Below are 25,168 nucleotides of genomic sequence, written 5' to 3'. Positions count from 1 at the left end.
GAGATTGCCCTGTACCAAATGATGGATGTGATTATGTGGCAGTAAGTCAGTCGTGCTGTATCACATAGCTGGCACACATTAGAAGGGAGATACTGAAATATCTAGAAGCTAGACGCTTGTCCTTATATACAGATAAATTCAGAAGGTTTTCTAAGTTCTTGATATGTTTTGCATACTTTAATGAAAATAATTAGCTACTTCCACACATAGAATTGTTGTAAATCGTCATTGTGCATTTTGTCCCAAATGCACTTTTCAGTTTCTCTGACACCCATTTTTCTTTTGTTCTCTTCTCTGACACTGTAGCATGCCCCTTCATATGCTGCAAATTCTTAGTCTTTTTGAACAGAGGTACTTTAATAATATATTGTGAAAAATACAATCCAAAACAACACAATACTGCTTTGTGCATATTTGAGTGAGGTCACCCAGACCCAGAAAGGCAAGCATAATATGTATATAAAAAGTGACTTTTAGAAAGAGAGCCAAAAAAAACCAGCCTACAGTTCACAACACCAGAGAACCTAGACAACAAGAAAACCCTAAGAGAGACATACATGGATCTACATAGGAAGTAGAAAAAGACAAGATTTCCTTAGTAAATTGGGAGCGTGCAGGTCACGGGAGATGGTAGAAGGGGAGAGCGCAGTATAGAAGGGGAGCTGACAAAAATGTATAGCTCAATAAAAAAAAATTATGTAGATTGTTGAACGAGGAAGACCTCCACTTTTTTATTTTAACTTGATTCTACTGATGCATATCTTTAGAGGGTGAGCATATTCAAGAAATGACAGATTAAAACAAGAACAAGAATTACTAGTTTCTGGAAATAGAGAATCCAGCGCAAATAATAAAGGGACAGGAGATAGACACAGCCTGGGGTACCCACTGCTCCAGACTGAAACAGAGGGATGGCACAACTGGAAGGAAGACATGAAAAGTAAGGAAGTTAAAACTTTTCGTGTCTAGGGGGAGTAAAGCATTTTACTACTCTAGTTTTGGAAAGTGTATATCCCTGAAACATTATCCTGGTAATGACTCAGTAATATTTTTCTTGATGTATATAAGTTTAAAGTAAGCTTGTGAGATGTTTGAACAGTTAGCATGTCTACTGCTCTTGAAAAGTACCCAGGATTGGCGCACATCAGGTAGCTGGCAACCATGTCTGTAACTCCAGCTCCAATACTTCCTGCTTCTGTAGGTACCTACACATAAAGTTACACAGGCTAGGTACATACACATGAATAATATTTTTAAGCTTTGAGGGGTTTATGCATAGTTGTAATATTATGTACATTTATTTAACAATTTCTGTATGTTTACCTTTGAGTTTTAATTGTTTAATTGATTGGTTGCTTCCTAAGGGGAGGAAGTACAATGTAATTTAGTTAAATATTTCTTGATTTTTTTACCCCCATAACTATGTTTGTAAATCTGTGATGTGTGTGAAAATGCTTTTTGAACAAGTAGAGCTTATGTAGTAATTCCGAGTCATGCCTCTGAATATCTGTTTCTCTTTATTGTTCTTTTCTGAATTCTGAAATAATTGGACAATGGATTCAGTCTAATACTTGTAGTTTTCTATGTGCCATAGCCCACTAATAGAAAAGAATAGGTGTTCTCCAGAATTTCTGTAGTACATTCCACATACCGTGTTTCTAGTGGTTCAGCAATGCCGGATGTCTGTTTCTTGTAACCATAACATCTCTGCTTTTCTCCCAAGAGAAGCTTAACCTTGTGTAGAAATTAAACCTGTTTTAATCTTCTCATCATTTTGTTGGGACTGAAAAGTTTTATCTTTTGAATAATATTCTGAATTTATCATCTAGAAAAGTAGTTGCCAGAAAGTTTTATCATTTAAATAAATATTAAATTTGGTTAGAGAAGTTGATGTATTTATTTCCATTGGAATAATGATTGATAATGATTGATTTAAATTTTCATATACACATTTTCTTTTATGATATTTAGTTTGAAAAATCACCAAAGTTAGAAAATTCTTTATGCAAGCTTGTATTTCTTTCAGCTTTTCAATTTTTTATATAACGAATCAAACTGAAAAAAATAGGTTAAAATTGCTGCCTGTTCATATTAGTTATGGTCTTTGATATTAAATACTTTCTTCATCTGCTCAAGTAGCTATTAATACAGTATTTACATTTATTTTAGGAAAGAGAGGCTACTGGCTTAAGGCTAAGTTAAATTTATATGAAGAAGCAAATTGAGGTAGGATATACAGTGATTCTTTGTGCCTACTTTATGCCATGGAGCCTCGGGCCATTTCTCATATTTCCCCTGTCTATCAAGGATGAGGAGCTGATAACTAGTTTTATATTGAATACTTTACTGTTTGAAGTTTTTCTTTGCCTTTGGAAGTTGGTGAATACAATATGATTTACGCTGCCACTGTGATTGATTTCAACTCATATTTAGTTTGTCTCCTTCTACTTGTGTGTAACAGTTTCCTATTTTATACAGCTTCTATAGAATAAAAGTGCAAAAGAGAATAACATGGAAAAGTCTTCAAGACAAATAGTGTTCAAGGTATCATCGAGCATTTTTATGTTAGTCAGTACTTAGTTATTATCAGATATTAGTACATAACATGATATACGTAAGCAATATTGGAGAAGCTGTTTTATAGGCTGTTTTCAGATAGAGACATGGATGGTGTCATAGTTCATTAGTAACCAGCTTATTTGCTTAGGCCTCTTGTGTATCAGAGACTTGAGGCATTGTGAGTTCTCATTTTCCTTTGCTTTGGGGGAAAGAGGTTTGAAGACACAATTTAAATTGTAGCTATGTAGGTTGATCGGTAGTGCGAAGACAGGTGTCTTGAGAGACACTTCTGGAGAGACACTGTATAGGGCTGCTGGTTATGAACACTTGCTTCTTTTTTAGTTTGAATCCCAGAATGATTACCTGGCAAGTCACAACCACCTGTTAGTATAGTTTCAAGAGATCCGATTGTTCTTGTGGTATCTGAGCACCCAGTATGCACACAAATACAGAGGTACATAAAAATAGGAGTAAATCATTTTTTAAAAATGGAGGGTTTGTTATAAACTTAATGAGAGAAAAGAAAGAACTGTGGGACTTAAAGTCCTTACAACCAGCTTGTGCTCTTCCCACTCCACTGAAACCTGTCTTGTCCACAAAGAACTGAGAGAGACCTATAGACAAGGGACATATTAGGAAACAATTGCGGTAATCAAGGCTAGTCATATAAAAATGCATTTTTTAGAAACTATAAAAAGATAGTTTTGAAGTTGTAACTAGTAATAAAGGAAGAAGATGTCCTAATGATCCTGTCTAGTTGCCTGTAGTTCACAATAATGTTTAAGATGTATTTTGAATAATTATGGAAATTTTTAGAAATTATAGCTAATTTTTTAAGGCGGGTCTCACAGAATTTTGAACTGGAACTTGATATATAGACCAGACTGGCCTTAGAATTTCACCTCCCTCTGCCTCCTGAAAGTTGGGATTAAAGATGGACACAACCATACTTGCTGTAACTATGAATCTTTATACTTAACTATGCTTCTTATGTATGCTTAACCACTGATAGAATCATTGTTTTCCCGTGCTCTGGGGATCCATCATTGGTTCTCTAAGCTTTATTATCCTAAGCATGTCATTCTCTTATTTTATATGTATAAACTAGGTTGTAATTTTCATTGACACATGCTCACATATTTCTCTTCTTTAGATAATACACATTTGTTTTTATGGGAGATCCTCACATGAGCCCTTGCAGTCTCTGTCACTTTGAGAATTCCCTTTTGAGATAGGGTGATGCCTTTTATTGATAGTTCTTTTTGTGTGACAGTTCACTTTTTGCAGTTAATATCTTTTTTTTTCTACTTAATGCATCTTAATTTTCATGTGTATCATTTAAACTTAGCACATGGCATTTAGGCCAGAGAGTTCTGCTTTGTCTTTCATATATAAAATTTATTGCATTACAGCACTTGGCACCAGCCGTTTTTGCCCTCTGAAGCCACCAGTGGGTGATTTGCTTCCAAAGCACAGTAATCCAAAGCGAACTTGAACCAACCGTTTCCTGTGCTCTAATTTACTTACAACTGTGGAAAGTTCAGTTATGGAAAAATGATTGGAAGTTTTTTTCATCTTTTTGGAATATACTGCAAACTTATCTTGCCTGGAGTCTTAATGAGAAGTGTTTCCACAAACATTTCCCCTTTTCCCTTTATCTTGAGGAGCTGAAATTGCATTGTTTTGTGAAATATAATTATAAAGCTATCTCTTGGCATAGTTTTTAATTTAGCGTTAGATCATTTTCTATTTTTGAGTAACTGGTAGAGAAAAAGAGCTCCAAGGGAGTATTAGCACAATTTGACATATAATTTGTCACAGTGTTAAATCTTTTAAAACTAAGTTTTAGTATAGTTGCTTCATCTAAAACCTGAAAGACACAACTAGTTTTCCCCATCATTTCTGTACCGATTATCTGATACACTCTACATAATGGAGCTTTACAGGTCGCTTGATCTTATTTGTATCCTTTCTGTTGTCTATGTTGTCTTTGTGTTACTGACAAAATACTTGGGGTATCCACCCATATAGGGAGAGCGGCTTAAGTTTCTGTCCATGGCCTCCTTGTTTTGAAGAGGGGGATAGAAGAACAAAGCTGCTCCCTTTATTGTGGCGAGGAAGTGATCAAATGAGTTAGAGTTCCCAGATAGCTTTGGAAAGCACACTACCAGTCACCCAACTTCTTCCAGTAGGCCTTGACTCATGAAGATCCCATCCCTTCTTCCCAGTAGCACCATTAGTCAGGAAGCAGGCATTCACAACAGAAGAACATTCAAGCCTAATCTCAAGACACACCCTTCAGAAAACAGTCAAATGCTTGGTTCTCTCTGGAAGAAATCAAACTGTGGCACTCAGCGCTCTTCTTAACAAAATGTTTGTCTTCTTCTCACTTACCCTTGATAGGTAAATGGGCTATTAAGACAAATTATTATAAGATAAATTCTATTGAATTTTTAAGTCCTGCAAAATAAAAACAGAGATCAGTTTTGAAAACTGCTCTGCAACCTTTTGTTATTAAGCATGTTCTGTAAATTGTGCTCTAGAAAGAGTAGGAATGTGGGAAAGGAAAGCAGAAGAATTAAAAATGGTTCCAATAAAATGGTTTAATTTATGCTTCTGCAGTTAAGCAGTGCTCCTGGTTAACAGAAATACCCTTCAGCTACACAGGATTTTGGAGGGTTGGAGGGCACTCATTTGCACATAAATAGCCATTAACTGATAAATTCCCAGAGGTCTCCTGTTGCATGTTAGTGGTTCTGACCTACTTAGCTAGCTTAAATTTGTTTTACAGAATTATTATAATTCTGTGCTTAGTACTTAAACTTTGTGATTAATGCATGCCTCACAATACAATTAAAGTATAATTACACAGTTTTGCAGTTTTCTATCGTGGCGTTATTACTACAAAGATCTGGATTTTGCAAATATTAAAGGAGTTAAAGTTTGATATTTTTCACTTTTACTGTGATTATGTGATCATATTAAATGGAACTGTTACATCTGAAGAATGGAGGAAGAAAAGTTGGCTAACATAGTGGAGGACTTGTTAGCATAGAAGGATCTGTAAATACATGATTACTCTGGTGTGCTGTCTACAGTGACATGTACCATGCATTCTTGCCTATAGTTTTCAGCTGTTCCTGAACTGAGTCCTCATTCCGTTTTCTTGCCCCAGTTATTAAAGAAGCAGGATAAATTTGAGTCTGGAGAAGCACTAAAGGAGGTCATGCTAATCTGAACATGGTTAAGATTTTTGTCTTTTGTAAAATGAATAGTTTGGACTATGAGGAACAGGCTAAGTCACTGCTAGCCATATCTGGACCATGGTCTATTTGTTTTGAACTTTAGAATATTTGTAAATTTTTTAACCACAATTGAAACAGGATGTGGTATTCAGAGCATAAATGTTCCCAGAACCCCAAAGTTTCCCAGCTCCCTAACTGGTTGTTTTGCAGTTCTTTGAAGCATTGAGGTCAGCTCTCAGTTATACTTGGTTCTGGTAAAGTGCTGCCATTCGTATATCCTAGCACAGTGCTTCTCTCTTTACTGTTGAGAGGGATTTGTGATATGTCTGACACATGTCTCTTTACTGCCTCTTAGGCATCCAGTTAGTATTCTCTTGGATTGGAAATTGGTGAGTGCATCTTAAAGGTCTATAACTTGAAATTTACATTTTTCTCTTAAAAAAGGAATTCCCAGTTAAATAAAATACTAAAGCATAATGAAGCACTTGAATTAATCTGAAACATTTAACACTTCAATTTTTAAGAATGCATTAAAAATGTGTATTCTGTTTTATGGAAGAATTATAAGAAAGTTCAGTAACAACCTCTAATGGACTGCAATACCTTTTCCTATACATTTTTCTGATCATTAGTTTGGGTCAGTGCCTGTGGTGTTTGGCACTCCCCGTATCCTTAAGCAAAGGAGGATTTTGGCATGTTTGTGTGGTATTCGGCTATATTATATAGAGGAATTTAGCATCATATGTTCTTTGCTTGTTAATATGCATTGAAAGCATTGAACTACATAATCTTAAACTATCTTTATTTGACATTATAGAAGCACATATTATTATAGAGGCACATATTATAGGTATTTTCAGATTTTCTTTTTTTAAGAAAAGGAATAGTCAAAAGTAGCAGCTTCTGTGTAAAGTTGATATACAGTTTTCTCTGAAGAGTAAGTGGTTACCCTGTAATGACCAGTCTGATGAATTCAGAAATTCATTGATTGTCCCAGCTCTGGGTAGATTAGTAGAGACTTGCTTGAAGGACTGGAATTTATGAAATGTTTGCTGCATCCGGCAGTCTGGGCTGCTGTAATACAGCTGCCTCCTCAGTGGTTTGCTTTGATCCTGTGGAATGAAAGGACAGGAGGATCAGCTCAGGTCTAAATGAGATTACAGCTGGTTCTGCTGCTTATCTGGTCTATTGCCAACTAGTGTGGCTTTGCACGTCCTAAGGGGTTTACAACAGAAACTGTTTATTGAGTATCATCGGTTTACTCAACACAAGCAGGCTAATCCTTCCCAGCCTCAGCATGCTGTAGAATTGTGCAGGAGCCAAACCAAAAGCTGGTATTGCCAGACCCTCTAGAGCCCTTTGTCTCGCTCTATATTGATTTTTACCTGAGTTAAAGACAGTGAAAAAAATAAAACCAATAACCATTCCTATTGTGAGCAAAAGGTTAATCTTACCTAAAATCTTACAAAAAGCATCTGTTAACCCTAGAAGGCACAGCCTTCCTTTTTGCCTTTTTAGTCAAGTGGGATTTTTTTTTTTTTGTTTCCAATTTTAAAGAACAAGATAAGAAAAACAGCTTAAGAGATCTTGCTAGGCATTGAAAGTTAAATACTTAAGTCTCTTCTAGTAGTGCTATCTAACAAATGGCTTTGTATATGTAATGTAAGGTGACTTCTAAGTAAAACTTTTTACTTTATATCCATTTTGCATAAAATAATTATTTTGCTGTATCATTAACCAGGCTGGAAAATTTCATTAAGGAAAACTCATTATTTAGTGATATTTTAGTTGATAGTATATTTCTCTAATAAATACAAGCTGATGATTTGAGTATTGTAAGGATAACCTTCAATAAATAGTTAAGTCTTAATTTACTGTTTTGTCAGCTATTTAAAATTTTTTTTCATGTAAGATTTTAATTGACATAGTTGGATCTTAAACAAAGATGTTTATCCTGGATCATGCATTGGGTCCGTTGCTTTGTACTGGATTGCCATCTCTTACTCGCCAAGTTACTTAACTGTTGGAATGGATTTTTTTTAATCACCAAACTAGGAATAATATTTACTCTGCAGAATTTAATCAAACAAAATTAGAAAATAGTAGAAAATAACAGTGAATTAGTTAATCAGCTTAGTCAAGGTTACTGTAGTTGATCAGGAGCCCAAAGGCATTGAAGTTTATATACATAGGATCCTTCCCCTGATGTTAAAAATGGTATTTAAAAATTGCATATCAGCAATCCTAGCAGCTATTCTGACTGTAGATCAGAGTCATCCTTTGGGGTGTGTGTGTGTGTGTGTGTGTACATGAACATGGAAACTTGGAAGCCAAATACCAATTTTCATGAATTGTTCCTTGGAATTCACTCACTTTAACTCTTTTGAGGAAGGGTTTCATATTGGGACACTGTTTAAGGCCCATTGGGTCAGCAAGACCCAGAATTTCTCCTGTCTCCACACTCTGAACTCTTGCATTGTAAGTGCAAGACACTATGCCTGACTTTGTTTGTTTGTTTTGTTTTGTTTTTGTTGGTTCACATGGGTGCAGATAATGGAACTGGGGTATTCATATTTGCACAGCAAGCATTTTACTGACTGGGATATCTCTCCAGCACCCCTTCCATTGCTACCTCTAAAAGTGTGTGTTCTCAGGTGGAAACAGGAGTTATCACATGAATACAGCCGTAAGAAATTTATGCTATAACTTGACCATCACTACCAAAAATCTAAAATACAACACAGCCCAAAACTTTTGATCACTGACATGATGCTGAAGTGAAAAGTTTTGCATCTTAACTCATTTGACAGGCTGCAGTTAAACAGAGGCACCCTAAAAGTATAAAAATTACCTTCAGACCATGCATGAAAACTATATACAGAACTAGCAAGTTTCATGTTTCAACGTGGGTTGCAGTCCCAAAATATTTTGTTATTCTAAAATCCCAGTCAACTCTGACCCAAAACCATTATTATAATTGAGAGACTCAACTGTAGTTTCAAATGCTTAGGAAGGCCAGAAAATAAACTTTTATATAGGATATATGGATAAGCTGTATTTGTGTCTCTTTCAGTTTGAATGGATACTTGACTGCTTCATAGACAGCGCAGATGGTAAATACTGATAACTCCAAGTGCTAAGTAAAAGACAAAATAGATACTTAAGAAGAGGACAGTGGTTCCTAGGTTTTCTTTCTCCTAATTGGTAAGGAATATGTATCCTCAGCTACATGTACGTTAAAAAATGTTACTATGGAAACTTTGGGAGATTTTCTAAATGTACTATGTGATGGAATCAGCTAAGACTGATACTTATCTTAAGCACATAGCTTGTCCAATATTTAAACCTAATGGGCAAGATGTGTAGCAGTTGAAAATGTAATATTTATCCAATCATTTCTGTTCTATCAAGCCAGCCTCTAAAGCAGTAGGTTGTACTCATTCAACAATAAATTTTTAGTGCATTTGGAGATAAAAGCTATTAGTGGTGATTGCTTAAACTCCTTCTGTTCAGTCATCTGAATGGTGCAAATCAAAGCATTTTGTCAGACTGTGAGAAGTTTCACCTAGATACTGCTTCCCCTATACACAGGTCACCGTATAAATTATGCTCACAGTTTACAGCATAGCTTGCGCTAGAGTTAAATTGATACCCAGTGGTGAAACTCGTAAAACATTTTTCTGTTAACACAAGCAAGCTGAGTTGCCATTGTTGATGGTGGGTTTGATCTCATAAACCATCGGTTCTAACAGTGATTTTTACTGTGTTTCAGAGGTGATGATGATAAGTTTAGCAATACAGCAGTTCTTCTAGAATGACAGAAAATTAGCTCCACTGTCTATATTACCCAATGCTGGGAAGACTAAAAGTAGGAGTGACTGGAGCCTAATGTAAACCCATGTTCTACAAGACAATGAATTGCAAGAACAAACTATTAATTAGATATTTACCTTTATAAAGACAACTGCTGATTTTATCCTCAAAGGATATTTTACATCATCCCTTGGAAATACCTTATCATTGTCTTACTAGTTAAATAATTAAGCTGTGCTGTTCTTTCAGAATAATTACCAGCAATGCATGCAATATATTTGGTTATCTTTTGTTTCTGTGTTTACTAAAGTTACTTTCCTCCAGATAGTTTAAGCTTTATCAAAAGTGATGGACAGTAAATTACTGTAAACAGTTTCACAAGAGTAAATTTGGGCGGCAGTGGGGGCGGGGCGACTCCTACTGGAATTGTACATGATCTACACTTAATGCCCTGTGAAATATTTCCACTTTCATCATGAAACTTAATCCTTTCTTGTGTGCAAGTAGATTAGAATTTTCTATTTTTAGGTAATATTCACAGCCTGCATGCTATTGTATTCTTGTAAGAAAGAATCTTTATGGTTCCATCTGTTTTTGCCTTAGTGTCCTCTCTTAAAGCACTGTTCTATAGTCATTCACAGTGGTGATCAGTTGGTTCCATTCACAAATCTTTGACTTGACACTCTTTCTTTTTTTCTTTCTTTCTTTCTTTCTTTCTCTCCCCCCCCCCCTTTATGGTTTTCGAGACACTTTTTCCAGTGTAGCCCTCCCTGGCTGTCATAGAACCTGTAGTCTAATCTAGCATTGAACTCAGAGATCTGCCTGCCTCTGCCTCTTCAGTGCTAGAATTAAGGTGTGAGCCGTTATGCCCAGCCATCTCAATAATTCTTAGTTCAGTATATGCATGATATATAATATATAAGTATATATACATATTTTTACATCATAAAATGGGCCTTTTAAAATTACATATTCATGTTTTCATTGGTTTTATGTAGGTGACTCTTGCCATGCACAAATAGCACATTGTCAAACTCCAAGCATGTAGAACCAGATAAAAGGTTCATTTGTTGAAGACTTATAAAAAGAAATTAGTGTTACAATAAAAGTCTTTGAAGCTCTCAACTCTTAATACCAGAGCTTTATAATAAACCTCACAGCACATTGACTTAATGGATAATCTTTTAGGAACACTTTCTCCCCTTCTTTTCTTTTCTTGTAAAGAACTATAGTATAAGTATCCGACAGCATCTCTGTAGAGGAGTGTTTGTTTAACTAAGTGTTTAGGATAACCATCATTTAAAACTAGGAAATTTCTTTGCTATTAAATATAGATTTGTTCTGAATCAGTCTGAGCTGCTTTCTTTTTGATGATTTGTTTTATACATTGATTTGTCATACCCTTTTCTGTATAGGATTGAATTTAAATTGTCTTTAAAGTGATGTATTTTTACAGTGAAGTTACAGATGTGTTTCTGGGAATAGTAGACACTCTAGTAGAGAAGAAAAGACAAAGGGATAAGAGAAATTGGACTGGTAAATTAAGAGGAACTATTTCATTGTGCTTAGAAGGTAGAAGAGAAACAAGAGCTATATGAATTTATGCACATAAAAACTACATAATCTTTAGGGAATATAGATTTATATACCCTAGCTGGGCTTTATGTCATACCAGTGGCGTTATTGTTATTTCCATTAGTATTTGGCTATGCTTTTGATTTAAAAAAAAGCAACTTTCTTTTGGAAGCATCACTATGTTCCCTTTGACTCCTAATTGGCTGACTTTTCTAATCCAAACTACTTGTCACTGTTAGATCTGATGATAGGATTTTTAAATCCATTAACAATTGGCAGTGGGCAGTAGTGTCTCATATAATTTACTGGTTTTCTTGAGTCTGAGAGAAGTACTGAGGATGCAGAATGCTTTAGAGGTTTTAGAAAATTATTTATCAAAGAACACTGCTTTCCCCATTGCATTAGATACTGTAATTATACATCCATACAATCTGTTGACATGGAATTGGATTTGATTTAAATGGAGAGAGGAAAAGAGACCAGGCATTTTCAATATTTATTGATATGCTCAATCCATTAAGATAAATTAAAGAGCAAATTTGACTGTGACGGGGCCATCTTAGTTATGTAGTTAGGAATCAGCCAGCATTACCATGAGACCCTTTTCTTTTTAGAAATTTATTTGCACCAATTAGGAAAATTCTCAGAAATAGAATTAAGTTTGGTTTACTTGTATAATAGTTGAGTTTACTTGTATAATAGTTGACCTAAAAATATTTGAGTGTTTACATTTAATACACGTAAAAATGACTCCTGGGTTTTTATGAAACAAAGCGCACTCCCTCATCCTGGCATGTCAGCTAAAGGTGTAATGGAATGATCATAGCTGTCGGAGGGTAACAAACCACACTCCTATTTACTTTTTATAAGACAGCTATCTGCCCAAAGTATCTTCCTGAACTGAACTCATTTTAAATTCGCAATTGGCTGGTGGGGCCAGAAGGGATACTTACCTACTGTGCTTTCTTAGATGACCTCATTCAAAGCACCAGTGAGCACATGACCAAAAGGAATGTAGTGCTTCATTTTCTCCAGCTGTTTCCCATACTTTCTCACTTTTTTGGTTTTTGGAGACAAGGTTTTTCTGTGTAGCAACAGCACTGGCCATCCTGGAACTCGCTTTGTATACCAGGCTGGTCTCGAACTCACTGAGACCCGCCTGCCTCTCCCTTCCTCCCGAGTGCTGGGATTAAAGGTGTGAACCACCATCCATTCTCATTCTCTTTATCCTTAGAAACTACCATTACCTCAGCCCCTCAACATCCACCATTTCCTTAGCATCTGTATAGGCAATGTATTTATTCTCTGGCACAGACTCCTACAGGTCGTCAGACTTCTTCTGAAGGCCCCCTTCTAAGTTTTATATGTACTATTAAAGGTGTGTGTGTGTGGGGGGGGCTGTTTAATCAAATGCTTCACAAAGGGCAAGTGAGGTGAATCAGCACATAAATCCGACAACCAAAATTTGATCCTAGAATCCACATAAAGGTGGAAGAGAATCATCTCCACAACATACCTTATTTCATGTTTGCCCATTGCATACCCCTGCACCTACACAAGAATAAGAGTTAATATTTTTTTTACAGAAATGGTCTTACTTTTGATTGCCTTTAACCACAAGAACAAAGATCCTCATTCTTCACTGATGATCTTAATATATCCTGTTAGCAGATGAACTTGAAAACTGATGTTTCCTATTGAAGACTGTTGTCTTACTCCTCAGTCATTTTCTTCTATTCCCTTACTTGCTATTAAGCTTGGAGAAAGGCCCAGGCGGCGGAGGCGCACACCTTTAATACCAACACTCAGGAGGCAGAGGCAGGTGGATCTCTGTGAGTTCGAGACCAGCCTGGTCTACAAGAGCTAGTTCCAGGACTGGCTCCAGAGCTACAGAGAAACCCTGACTCGAACAACCAACCAACAAATAAACAAACAAACAAATAAATAAATAAATAAGAAAAATGTTTGGAGAATGAGTTCATAGAAATTGGAAAATTGGATCCATAACTAAATAAAAGCAGTTTAAGACATTTAGAAATGAGTTGTCATGTACTGATAATCAATTGCATGGGACTTCCTTTAACAATTCTTAAATCATAATGTCACACTATCAAACAGTTTCTTATATTTGTAATTTCATAAAACATTAACTAACCTTCCATTGTGGCCTTAATTCATAACATCTTAAAGTATAATAAAATGGAAACCTTAAAATGCAGCATAAACTTTGTTCTTTGTTACAAACATAAGTTGAACTGTAACCACAAAGGTAGAAATAGATCATAATAGAGAAATATATTTATTCAACTCAGGACCATATAGTACAGATCACCCATTATTTGCTGCCTACCTTGTGTCCTGCAAATGGTGCTGGTGCTAAAGTGCCAAGCTGCTTGTATTGCTGTGACGTGCACTATTCATTCCTGCATGGGGGAGTATTGTGATAGACAGTTGGAATGTTTCTTTGCATATGTATAAAATCACACATGTACATACACATCAAGCTGGGTTATTTGATGAAAATGTCATCAAGGTTAAGAAGATCAATCCAGACAAAACCCTCTTTCACAGCCCACACAACATTGTACACACGGATCTATACATTTAGGCTTCCTGCTAATACAAAGACTAATTTTGCAATACTAGCTATCTGAGAAACTTGTATTTTTTTAATGTTTTAATTTTTCAGATCCTAGTTCTGCAGTACTTTTGCTGTAGCCTTAATGCACACACTTTGTCTGGTGGTTAGCACCTTGTAAGGTGCTTTGTAGGACTAGATCCTGCCATGTTCCTGTGAGCTCAGCTGCTCGACAGGGTGGTCCTGGTGTTAGCTTCACTCTTCTCTCTAGAACACATTTTAGGCATTTTCACTTAAACATCGATTATAAACCAAACTAGATCTCCCTCCTGTAGTAATTAACTATCCCTTCCAACTGCTTTGTTTTGTTTTGTTTTGTTTTGTTGTGTTTTCACCAAACTTAGCAGGGACATAAGCTCCTCTGTCCTCTCCTGCAGACTGCTAGATAGTTACTGCTGGCCTTCTTTTCCTTCATAACCTAATTCAGTCACACACTAACCTTCCTCGGTGCTCCCAGCCGCTTTCCTCATGGTCTCTCCTCGCCCTGGTCCATTTTGGCTTTACCAGATTCCTCTTTCCCAAGTGCTGTTTTATTCTATCATCCTCCATTCAGATCTCCGTAATGCCTGACAGCTGAATGAAGGGCTTGGCTTTGTCTCTTAACTGCAGGATTTACCATAACTGCTTTTTATATTTCTGATTTGAGACAGTGATTGTCACTGGGTAACTTCTTAAAAAGCAAATGAAGAAAAGATGATTGGACAAAATGACATTCATTTCTATTTACTTTATTGCCTTCTAATGCTACTACAAAAATTCCCCACTGTAGTCAGTGGATTGGTTTTCCTTCAAACACTGTTGTTTTACATGTTCTTTTAAAAATACAAAGTGTACTTCTGTATTTGTGGCTTATCATGAACTTTGATTTTATGCAGGATTTTTCTCATTAGTTGTAAGGTCTCATGTGATCTGGAACCCACTATTTTCCCGTCGCCCGTTGTGCTTCACTGGCCCTGGGATCTGACCCTCTAGCCGTGCCAGCCTCGGCACGTCAGTTCTTGCCTCTTTCTCTCTGCAGTGTTCTTCCCCGTTATCCACAACCCCTCCCCCCATAGTCATGTTCATTTGGGTGTTTTGTTTAAGTGTCAGCTTTCCAGAGGTGTTTCTTTTCATTATAGTTGAATGTTAGTTTGTGTCACTCCTCTGTTGTAACAGACTCTAAACTCTAGCAGGCCAGAGACTTTGTCCTCTTAGCTTTGTGGATGTCCTAAGAACACTGGAGAATGTTTTGAATTAGAGTGGAGTAGATTTTGCACGCCTTCCTCCTTTCTTCATTTTCACCTAAGTAGACCTTACTTACATGTCTTCTCTCTGTAAATTGGTAAAACAGGCTTACATGTGTGTTTTGTGAGTAACTGAAACAACTCTTTGAGCAAATTATGTTTTTCATATACATAGACACAATGGAGGAATGAAATGTGTCCAGGCTCCTGCTCAGAATTATGACACCGTCACTTAGTGTGATCCATGGTGCAACTTAGCTGCATGGCCATTTCCTTATCTGTGGTGGTAATTACACAGAATGTTCTCAATATATGGGATAATTGCTGTTATTTCCCAGAATGAAGGATTATTTGGTACAAATTTAATGCCATAAGACATGTGAATAGTGGGCTAGAAAGAGTCTGGGTGTAATCATGGAGTTATGGGTACTTCTAAGGACTTTTATGTGCTTTCCCCAAAAACCCTGATAGGTGGCTTTAACAACCATAGCCACTGTTCTTGACTAAGGAGACCAGGAATGGGAGTCTTTTCTTCCAAGGCCACACAGCTTCGCTAGCTTTGTTGTAACTAGCAACATAGCACATTCTTTTCTGGTATCAATTCTTCAATTGTAAGATTTGAGTATTAATTGTTTCTGCCTCACAGGATGAGAAATAATACTTATAAAATAGTTGACATAATATCAGGCTCGTAGTAAATACTAATACATGCTCAGTGTCGGCATTATTTCTACTATGAAAGCTGCAATTTGAGTAACTTGACATTTGGCAAATTTATTTTCTGTTACTGTATTTCATCGTTTATAATGTAAGATGGCCTGGTTATATATATTCTATATGTGTGTGTCAGAATTACTTTAAGCTGCACGAAAGCTGTTTTTACTCAAAACAGTTTCCAAGTGTGTGTGTGTGTGTGTGTGTAGGGTTGGTAAACCGTACCTTTTATGCAGCAAATCTCTTTTCTTATTTTCCTCTGATTGTTGAAAAAGGTAGAAAGTATCTTTGAAGATATCTGTGGCACCTGGAGTTAGAGTAACGTTTCCGATGTTTTCTCCTTTCACGGTCGTGTCCCTTTACTGCCAGCACTTTGTAATGCACCATTTTTTCACTAGTCTCTTATAATTAGTTTTCCTTTCCAGAAATTTGGATTTTAAAAACACCCGAGACTGCATGGGTATCTTTAACTGGTAGCTGTATGCAGATGCGTGGTTCAGCCTCCATAATGGTTTATGCTTGCCATTTCTTCAGAGATACACAAATGGTTTGATTGAGTCATGATTCACCTTGAGTGCAACAGACTTATGAAGTTTGAACACTGGAGATCCAAGTAGGAGTGTTTGCTTATTCTGCAATACTCAGTGATGCACATTTCTCAGACACTTAGTTTGAGGTCAGTGTCTCAGCCTTAATTAGACTCTGTCTTTTCTCTGCTTACTCTGGAAAGGAATGCACTAGCATTGTAAGATATTTACATATGCTTTGTGCTTAACCATTATCTACTCAGATCTCTGAATTATATTCCCGGGGTTACCACTTTTTTCCTGGAAAAGTAAAAGGTGGGGCGTATCTGTTGTCCTTTTCAAAATTGCCTTAGTACACATTAAGTCTTTCTCTAGTTTTAGCTAATGCAGAATTCTGCCATGGCTTTTCAATGCGCAGGTTCACCCTTGTGTCTCCAGGTCCTTCCGCCCCTCACTGAAGTTTCCTTAGTCCGCAGAATGAGAAAGCAGCAACAATTAATGTTTAATCTTTAAAAGCCCGTATGTTGTAAGTTAGTGTGTAAAGGAAGTGTCTGACCTTCAGGGTCAATCCTCAGCTATATGAGCTTTGGATGTATTATTTAAATTTTCTGCTATCAGCTTCATCTTTTGTAATGAGTCATCTCATGGGCTTTGGATTTTCTTCATTTAGTTGACATGTCAAAACATAACATTTGTTCATCTTGTGGGGTAGCATGTTATGGTGCTTGTATCTGCTGCGAAGCAGTCAAGTCAGCTCAAATATATCTAGTTCTTTAGACATTCATCCTTTCTTTATGGTGTAATGTCAAACTTATAATAGATTTTTAATTAGTGTGTGTGTGTGTGTGTGTGTGTACCAGTAGGGATTAACCCTTGGGTCTTGTGCACAAGCAAGCCCTCTACCACTGAGCTATAGCACCAGCCTCTATGTTTGTAATATGCAATACATAATTATTTTCTATACTCACTTTGCATAGCACAGCAGAACTTTCTGTACCTGGTTTGTTTCACTTAGCATGATCTCCATTTGTCAGAATATTTTCTCATTTTTGATGGAGGAAAGAAGTAGGCAGGCAGGTGGCCACACATGAATATCTATATATGTAAAGGCTTGAGGTTATTGTTGGTTGTCTTCATTTGCTCCCCCACAGAACATGGAGCTGGCTGACTCAACTAGTCTAGTTGACCAACAAGCCCCAAGGGATCCTCCTGCCTCACTCTTTCCAGTACCGGCATTAGAGATAACGTCAAACCCCACAGCCTCTGCATCAGCTTGTGCATTCAGGTGCCTGCCCTCTTAGAGTTCCGGGCCTGACTTCCATCATATGTGGAAGTACTAGCCAGATCAGCCCTTTCCCCCAACTTGCTTTTGGTCTTGGTGCTTTATCACAGTAATCAAAACTAACTGCACCACTTGGCAAGCATTTTACCAGCCAAGTTGTCTTGCAGCCTCAGAATTTTCATCTTTTATGGCTGAGTAAAATGTTTATCACATTTTCTCTGTCCCTTCATCACTTGACGGATGGAGCATTGTTTCCATTTCTTTTTTTTTTTTTTTTTTATAGTTAATGCAAACTTTATTTATAAAAGACTCTTAAATTAGTTGTCTCATGCCATGCATTCATACAGAATACAGTGTCCCTTCAGGGCTACAGGAGAAGAGCTCACAACTCAGAAGGAACTATCAAGAGTTTCTAATGGCTGAAAGCTAGGAAAAATTAGGACAATTTTACAAATGAGCCATTAAAACAAAACAAAAAAAGATATGTTTCCATTTCTTGTGTGTAGTAAGTAGTGCTGAAGTAAATAGGAATGCAGATGTCTGACACACTACTTCATTTCCTTTGGATTCATGCTCAGGCATGGGCTGGCTGACTCATGGCCATTCACTTTTAATTTTTTGAGGAACCCCCATAGTGACAAAAAACATAATAAATCCCTGCCAATAATGTAAAAGGGTTCCCCTTTCTCTACATTCTCACCAGCACTAGTTTGCCTATTTTCCTATATAGCAACTGCCACTCTTTAAACCAGAGTACATTTTTATTCAAAACAGTAGATACTAGTGGGGCAGTGGTGGTGCACTCAGGAGGTAGTGACAGGTAGTGATCTCCACATTCAAGGCCAGCCTGGTCTATAAAGTGAGATCTAGGACAGCCAGGATTACATAACACTATGAAACCCTATCTCAAAACACAAAAGCAAGCAAACAAAACAAGTAGATAATTTACATATCTATCTTTGAGATATAAGAGTACAGGGAAAAGAAAAGAAAAGAAAAGAGAACAAAAAATAAATCTTCTGTACAGACTTATATTAGCATTTTCCCCTTTTTAAAAGTTAGTAGTAGAGAAAGATACCTTTGCAAATAGAAATTTTATTGAGTTATTGATTGAGAATTTCATATATGCATGTAGTGTGTTTCAATCAAATCCACTCTGCATTTCTTCCCCTACAATTCCTCCCTTATAGAAATCATTCCTAGCTAAAATGAAAATACCTCATTATGATTTTAATTTTTATATTATTTTTCATATGCCTGTTAGCTGTTTGTGTGTAGTCTTTTGAGACATGTCTGACATACTTTAGAGTCATTTTTTCTTTTGTTAATGATGAGATTTTGAACTTTGTTCTGTATATTGACCCCTGTCATATGTGTAGTTTGTAAATATTTTCTCTCTGACTTTAATTGTTTTAAGTTGATTGTTTCCATTGTGGTACAGAAACGTTTTAGCTTAATATTTGTTGTCTATTTTTGTGTTTTCTTCCTGTTTTGGGGGGGTCTTGTTCAAAAGCTCCTTGGCTCTTCAGTGTCCTGAATTATTTCTTCCAGTAGTTTGCTTCAGGTCCTATATAAAAATCTTTAATTTACTCTGAGTTTATTTTGTTACTTGTGAGGATTGGCGGACTGATTCCCTCACCCACTCCCCATATTTGAGGTAGGATCTTGCTGTGTAGCCAGAATAGCTTCATACTCATGGTCCCTCTGCTTTGTCCTCCTGTGTGCAGAGATTACAGGTGTGTCCCACCAATTCCAGCAGATGAGATGATAAATTAACGTTGTAGGTGAGAGAGTTTCTTACACATAGAAACTAATTAGAAATGTTTTTATTTCCTAGGGAGTATGTTTTAGTGAATAAAGAAGTGACTTATATAGAAGTAGTGAATAATACAGTGTTTATTATCCTTTAAAGTCATTTATTATCCTTTAAAGTCAGTATATCTGAAAAAAGATACTAAAATCCGGGGAAAATAGTGACTGTTTTAGTTGGGTTTTAGTGTGGAAGGTATTCTTGATCTTTTCTGTGTTACCAGGAGCAGCTGAATTAGTTGCCAAAGAATGCTAGTAACTTATGATTTATCGTATTCTAACCTACAGGACCTAAACTGGTCTGTCTCTAGCCTCTAATTTAAATTGAGAGCATCTCAGGCAGGTTTTTATTATTATTATTATTATTATTATTATTTATTTTATTTATTTATTTATTTATTATTGAAAACAATTTCCGTCTCCTCCCAGCCTCCCATTTCCCTTCCCCTCCCCCTACTCCTCTCCCCCTCCCCCTACTCCTCTCCCCCTCTCCCCACTCCTCTCCCCCTCCCTCTCCAGTCTGAAGAGCAGTCAGGGTTTTACACAGAGAACACATTATGTACTTAGCTAGGGCTTTTGTTTGTTTCTGTTGTCTTACTTTGTTTTCAGAGTAGCTTTCTATATGTTCTTTGCCAAGACATTCGTACACCTTTTTCATACCTAAAGTAAGATTAAGTAGTGCCCCATGATTGTACAGAAATCTGATGTGAAGAGGCAGAAGCTCCTAATATTATGTAATTTATATTTAGAATTTTTGCTCACTGGTGTATAGTTATGTGACAAGATGTGGTGTTGTAACCACTTTGTAGAATTACTTTAGGTGCATGTCCTAAATGAATTGCTTAAAGCATCAAGAAAAAGTACATTTAAATTAATTATTTTTTAAAGTATTGGTTACATTCCTTAGTTAAAAACAATTTCTGTCAACAGAAGCCTTGGGTTTTCTTTCCTTTCCTTTTTGCATCTCATTGTTTTCTGTACAGCTGAAGAGAACAAATGGCAGGATGATAATCCTCGTGGTAACTTCTGCTCTCTAGGTATGGCAGTGATGGGAACAGACAAAGAAATAGCCTCACTCCACACTGAACACAATATTTTATTAGCTTGTGGCTTGCTTTTGCGATGCCTCTCTTCCCAGTCATTGAGAAAGTCTCTGTTCTTCCTCTGCACAGGCTGCTAACCTCAGTTTTCTGCACCTGTGTTTCTGTTAGAGTCCAAAATATGTTTAAAATTTAAGTTTAGCTAACCAAAAAGTAATTAATGATAAATCACAATTTAAGACAGTATTGAATTATACTGTGTTAATGAACAGAATTTTTTGTTTTACTTTGTGAAAATGATTTTGTAGCCTGTTGGTCCAGTAACCAAGACTGTCCCTACAGTTTTGTATACCAGCACCAAGGACTGCTGCTTTTCTGCCTATGCAAGGAAAAATGTGCAGCTTACAATACCACACATGAGCCAATGTTCTTACCTTCCTCCCAATATATGTGCCCTAAAAACCTCAAGAGAAAATGGTTTAAAAATTATTTTCATGTCTAGATTCTAAGGAAAATTATTGTTATACATAAATTGCAAAATGGAGACCCTCATATGAAGCTGCCTATTTCTCATTTGGATCTGACATATTAAAAAGCATATAATTAATGGTTGACATTAGTAATTAACATTAGCTTTGTGGTGTTTAATATGTTATCATTCATCCTTCAAATAACAAGAAATGCATTATGCCTTGGCCTAAAGATTTTAGTTATATAAGTGCTCCTTCAGTTTTCTTATGATATAATAATGAAAAAGAGTAAAATGTGTTGAAAAGATTTTTGCTTTGATTTCTTGAATGTGAGCTATAGTTTATTTTTTTTAGGAGTGTTCATCAGCAATTGTGTGAGGAACTTCAAAGAGACAATGTGGACCTAATTGCTCAGTCTTCATTATCGGCTAAAGAGCGCCACCTTGCTGCAGTCGCCAGTGCACTGTGGAGGCATTTCTTTTCATTTCTAAAGAGTCAGAGAATGACACACTCTGTGCCTCTCTCCCAGCTTGCAGATGCCGCTGCAGGTCAGCATTAATTGTTCATTGCTCATTGCTTTCTTCTTTTGCATACTTTTGTCAGTATTTTCCTCTGTTTGGTGTCAATCTCTTGCTTTATTACAAACATTGTGACAGATCTATAATGAAATGAATGACATGTTGAAGTTGGGTACCTTTGACTTATGTATCATTAAAGATTAAATGATAATTTGTTAAAAAGAAAATGTAATTTTCAGATGTAAACATTGAATGCTCACAAACTTTTCTTACACTCACAACTATTTGCAAAGTAAGGTAGCATTTGATTATATCTAGTTTAAGTAGTATACTTTGATATTTTCTGAACAATTAATCTAAATATAAGATAATTTGTATGAAGACCAAGGGAGTTGGGAGAATAATCCTAAAACACCAAGAGGATAGGATCGGGATGGAATGAAGTGCTTAGAATTACTGTTCTGACTTCCCCTAGATTTTATTTAGATTATAATTTTTATTTAAAATGGTTATTGGCCCAAATACATGTTCTTAGGCTTTCCAGGACTCTGAATAATATAATATACAATTAGGCAAGGTTTTAATATATGAACATATTTTCAGTTACTGAGAAGAGGCCATTATATATTTTTTTCAAAGAACAATCATGTCCATAATAGGTTAAAAAGCTCCTGAATAGGCAAGAGATTTGTAGCATTGCTGCATATATTTAAATAATGTTCATTTGAAAGTATTTTATGTATTTAAATGTAATGTTTTGAAGAAATAACAGTAACAAAAAAATCCCGATGGTCTAAATCAGTATTTATTTTATTCTCGAATTGATGAGAAAAGATGAACTAAAAAAGTCCATAAAAAATGGGATGAATGTTTACAAAGTGGATAAGAAATTGAAATCTTGCCAACAGTTCAGACTTTGTCCAAAGTACATTAAGACTTTAAGTATAGCTAGAATGTTGTGGTAAGGTCATGGTTTCCAACTAGTGTGGTGTCTGAAGTAATACATGTTGGTATTCAGTAAGTTGAACTGTATTCTGTCATCCAGAATGCTAGACCATCAATAAAAGTAGTATTGTCTTGATTTAGTCGGCACTGTCCTAGGTAAATGCTGAATAAATCCAGAGTCAAAGGTGTAGATTTCAGATTTGAAGTAGACTTAGGTTGAGAGAGAGTAATTTCCTTCATTTAAGAAAAAGTAACTTCTGTAGGGACTAGGGATATACCAGTGTGGGAGGTAGCACAAACAAGAAAACTGTGTTCTCACAGAGATTATGATCTAGTGAGTGGTGGGGCCAAAGATAATTTGTTGCTGTTGTTTCTGAGAGTCTTGCTCTGTAGCCCAGGCTGGTTCAACTGTGATCCCCATGACTCAGTTTCCCAAATCTGGATTACTGTTGAACAGCAAACACCACCTCTAGCAAAAACAAACCAAAATGGAATGCTCAGGGCAGCACCGACTTGAACGAGGAGGATAGGAGAGGGAAAGAACAGTGTTTAGGGAACTAAAGGGAACAGATACAGGCTTAGGTGGAGCAGGAAAGGGTGAGAGCCTGAGGTGTGATTTAGTAATGGAAAGGCTGTGCTCTACCTTTTTTTTTTTTAATTAATTAATTTATTTATTAAAGATTTCTGTCTCTTCCCTGCCACCGCCTCCCATTTCCCTCCCCCTCCCCCAATCAAGTCCCCCTCCCTTGTCAGCCCAAAGAGCAATCAGGGTTCCCTGCCCTGTGGGAAGTCCAAGGACCACCCACCTCCATCCAGGTCTAGTAAGGTGAGCATCCAAACTGCCTAGGCTCCGACAAAGCCAGTACGTGCAGTAGGATCAAAAACCCGTGCCATTGTTCTTGAGTTCGAACATAGCGGACAATGAGAACTACTGTGCTCTACCTTTTAAAGAAGTGTAAAGACTTCCATTTGTACTTCGAGATTAGAAATTGGTATTTTTTCAAAAGAGGAAATGTAATCCTTCTGAGTGAGCAAAGGGAAGCAAAGAGGGAATTAAGGCAGTTAGGAAATTATTCAAACAACCCAAACCAGCTTGGATTAAAGTTGTAGTGTAGATGGTCAGAAATGGTCAGATCTAAAGGAAGGAAAATGACAGAATTTGCTAAGCAAAAAGGTAAGGTAATCAGAATAGTTCATGAGAGGAGTCAAGAGTAACTAGCAATTTGCTGCAATTAGATTATGAAGGAACCATTTTGTGTCAGAAAACTGACGATTCTTAAATTTGAGGGTGTTTTGATATAAGGTATCCATTAAAATCAACTACTTTAAATAAGAACTTGTCTGTAATAAGCTAGGCTTCCCAGACATTTTCTGAGATGGAGGTTTGTTGTTAAACTATCCATGGATAAATAGTCCTTAAAATCAAGAGACTGACTAAAGCCTTCATGAGTGTAGGAATCCATGGAGAGAAAACGTGTGTGTGGATCAGTTCACAGTGTATTTCTAGGTTGAGATTTGTAGTCTAAGGAGAGCAAAAAAGGACACTGGAAAGGAGTGCAGGTAAGACGCAATCCAAGAAAGGGTGATGCCCTGAAAACTAGGAAGGGAAGGGCCCAAGAAAAGGTGACCTGAGAATCGATCATTGCCTTTAACAGGAGGGCCAAGTAAGTCACCAGAACCTGAAGAATGGCTTTTTGGGGGGAAGGTTGGGGGTTTCAAATGCTTCTGTACATACGGAGTCAGGTGAGTTTTTCTGTAGTTCTCTGCCTTATAAAAGCACGATGTCTCACTGAAGTGTAAGCCAGTGGGCTAGAGAGTTCCCAGGATCTACCTGTCACCACACCCTAAAACAGGATAGTAGGCATGCAAGGCCTCTCCCCACTTTCATGTGACTGTTCAATATTAGAACTAAAGACCTCATAATTCAGCAAGTGCTCTTCCACTAAGTCATCCTCCCAGTTCTGAAGAGTGGTTTGGTTTTGTTTTGTTTTTAACATCAGAGCATCAGTGAACTGATTAAAGATGATTGAAGAAGTATGACTGTTAAAGGAAAACAGAGTATAAGCTATGGACTATGTCATCAAATTTCCTAAAGAGGGAAAAGGAGATATGAAAGCAGAAGAGAGATAGGAAAAAGCTCTATAGTATGAAGGTCTGTAGATTTGTTATAAGCCAAGAATTGTTAGAGTTCAGGTCCTAGAAAAGGAAAGCTGGTGGTGTCCTCTCCCTCAAAAAGAATGAGAGAGACACAGTCCAGACGGGAAGAGAATCTTTGAAAACTGTGAGAAAGATGCTGAGGTGTAGCTATTCACAGTCCATGGCTGCTGTCAAGGGTGAGGGGTTCAGTTTTCTTAAAGGGATGGGCCTCTAGGAGTTTAACCATGCTCCAGCGAATATATGGGCAACACAAATTGGACTTGGTGGGGATTTGGGTTTTTGTTTTAAATTGGGAGGCTACAAGGGTGGGAGGGTGGATGTGGGAGGAATGGGAAGCGAGTGTGATGAGTACATTGCACAAAATTTCCAAATAATTAATAAAACTATCATGTTGGGAAAAAAAAAGAAAAGGAAAGCTGGGAAGCAAATCTATTGAAGTCAAGTCCTTAAAAATGAAATTATACACAGGTTATAATTGATAATGACCAGTGCTTTGGGTATTAATATGGGAGTATTTTAACTATAACAGAATAGATCACTGGAATACGGGAATTCCAAATAAACAAGAGATCATGGCAAAATTGCTATTAGAGAGATTTTGAGCCTAGGAAACTGGGACATACACCAAGAAGAATTTATTGCTGGTATTGCTT

The 25,168-nt window shown here is 36.7% G+C and overlaps 1 protein-coding gene across 2 annotated transcripts in view; it reads left to right on the top strand.

Annotated features, from left to right (window-relative positions):
* Nucleotides 1-25,168, top strand: part of Mms22l (MMS22 like, DNA repair protein) — a 109,798-nt gene that overhangs the window by 55,172 nt on the left and 29,458 nt on the right. For both annotated transcript variants that reach the window (XM_041667599.1, XM_041667598.1), the window contains one exon: nt 21,250-21,443. In XM_041667599.1, the coding sequence (XP_041523533.1) occupies nt 21,250-21,443 (194 nt within the window). The remainder of the gene's footprint in view (nt 1-21,249; nt 21,444-25,168) is intronic.

This window comes from Microtus oregoni, unplaced genomic scaffold, assembly GCF_018167655.1.
Source record: "Microtus oregoni isolate MIOR12 unplaced genomic scaffold, Mior012 000017F_ref0000208, whole genome shotgun sequence".
Lineage (NCBI taxonomy): Eukaryota > Metazoa > Chordata > Mammalia > Rodentia > Cricetidae > Microtus > Microtus oregoni.
Note: the sequence above shows the minus strand (reverse complement) of the source record. Positions and strands in the feature narration are given on the sequence as shown.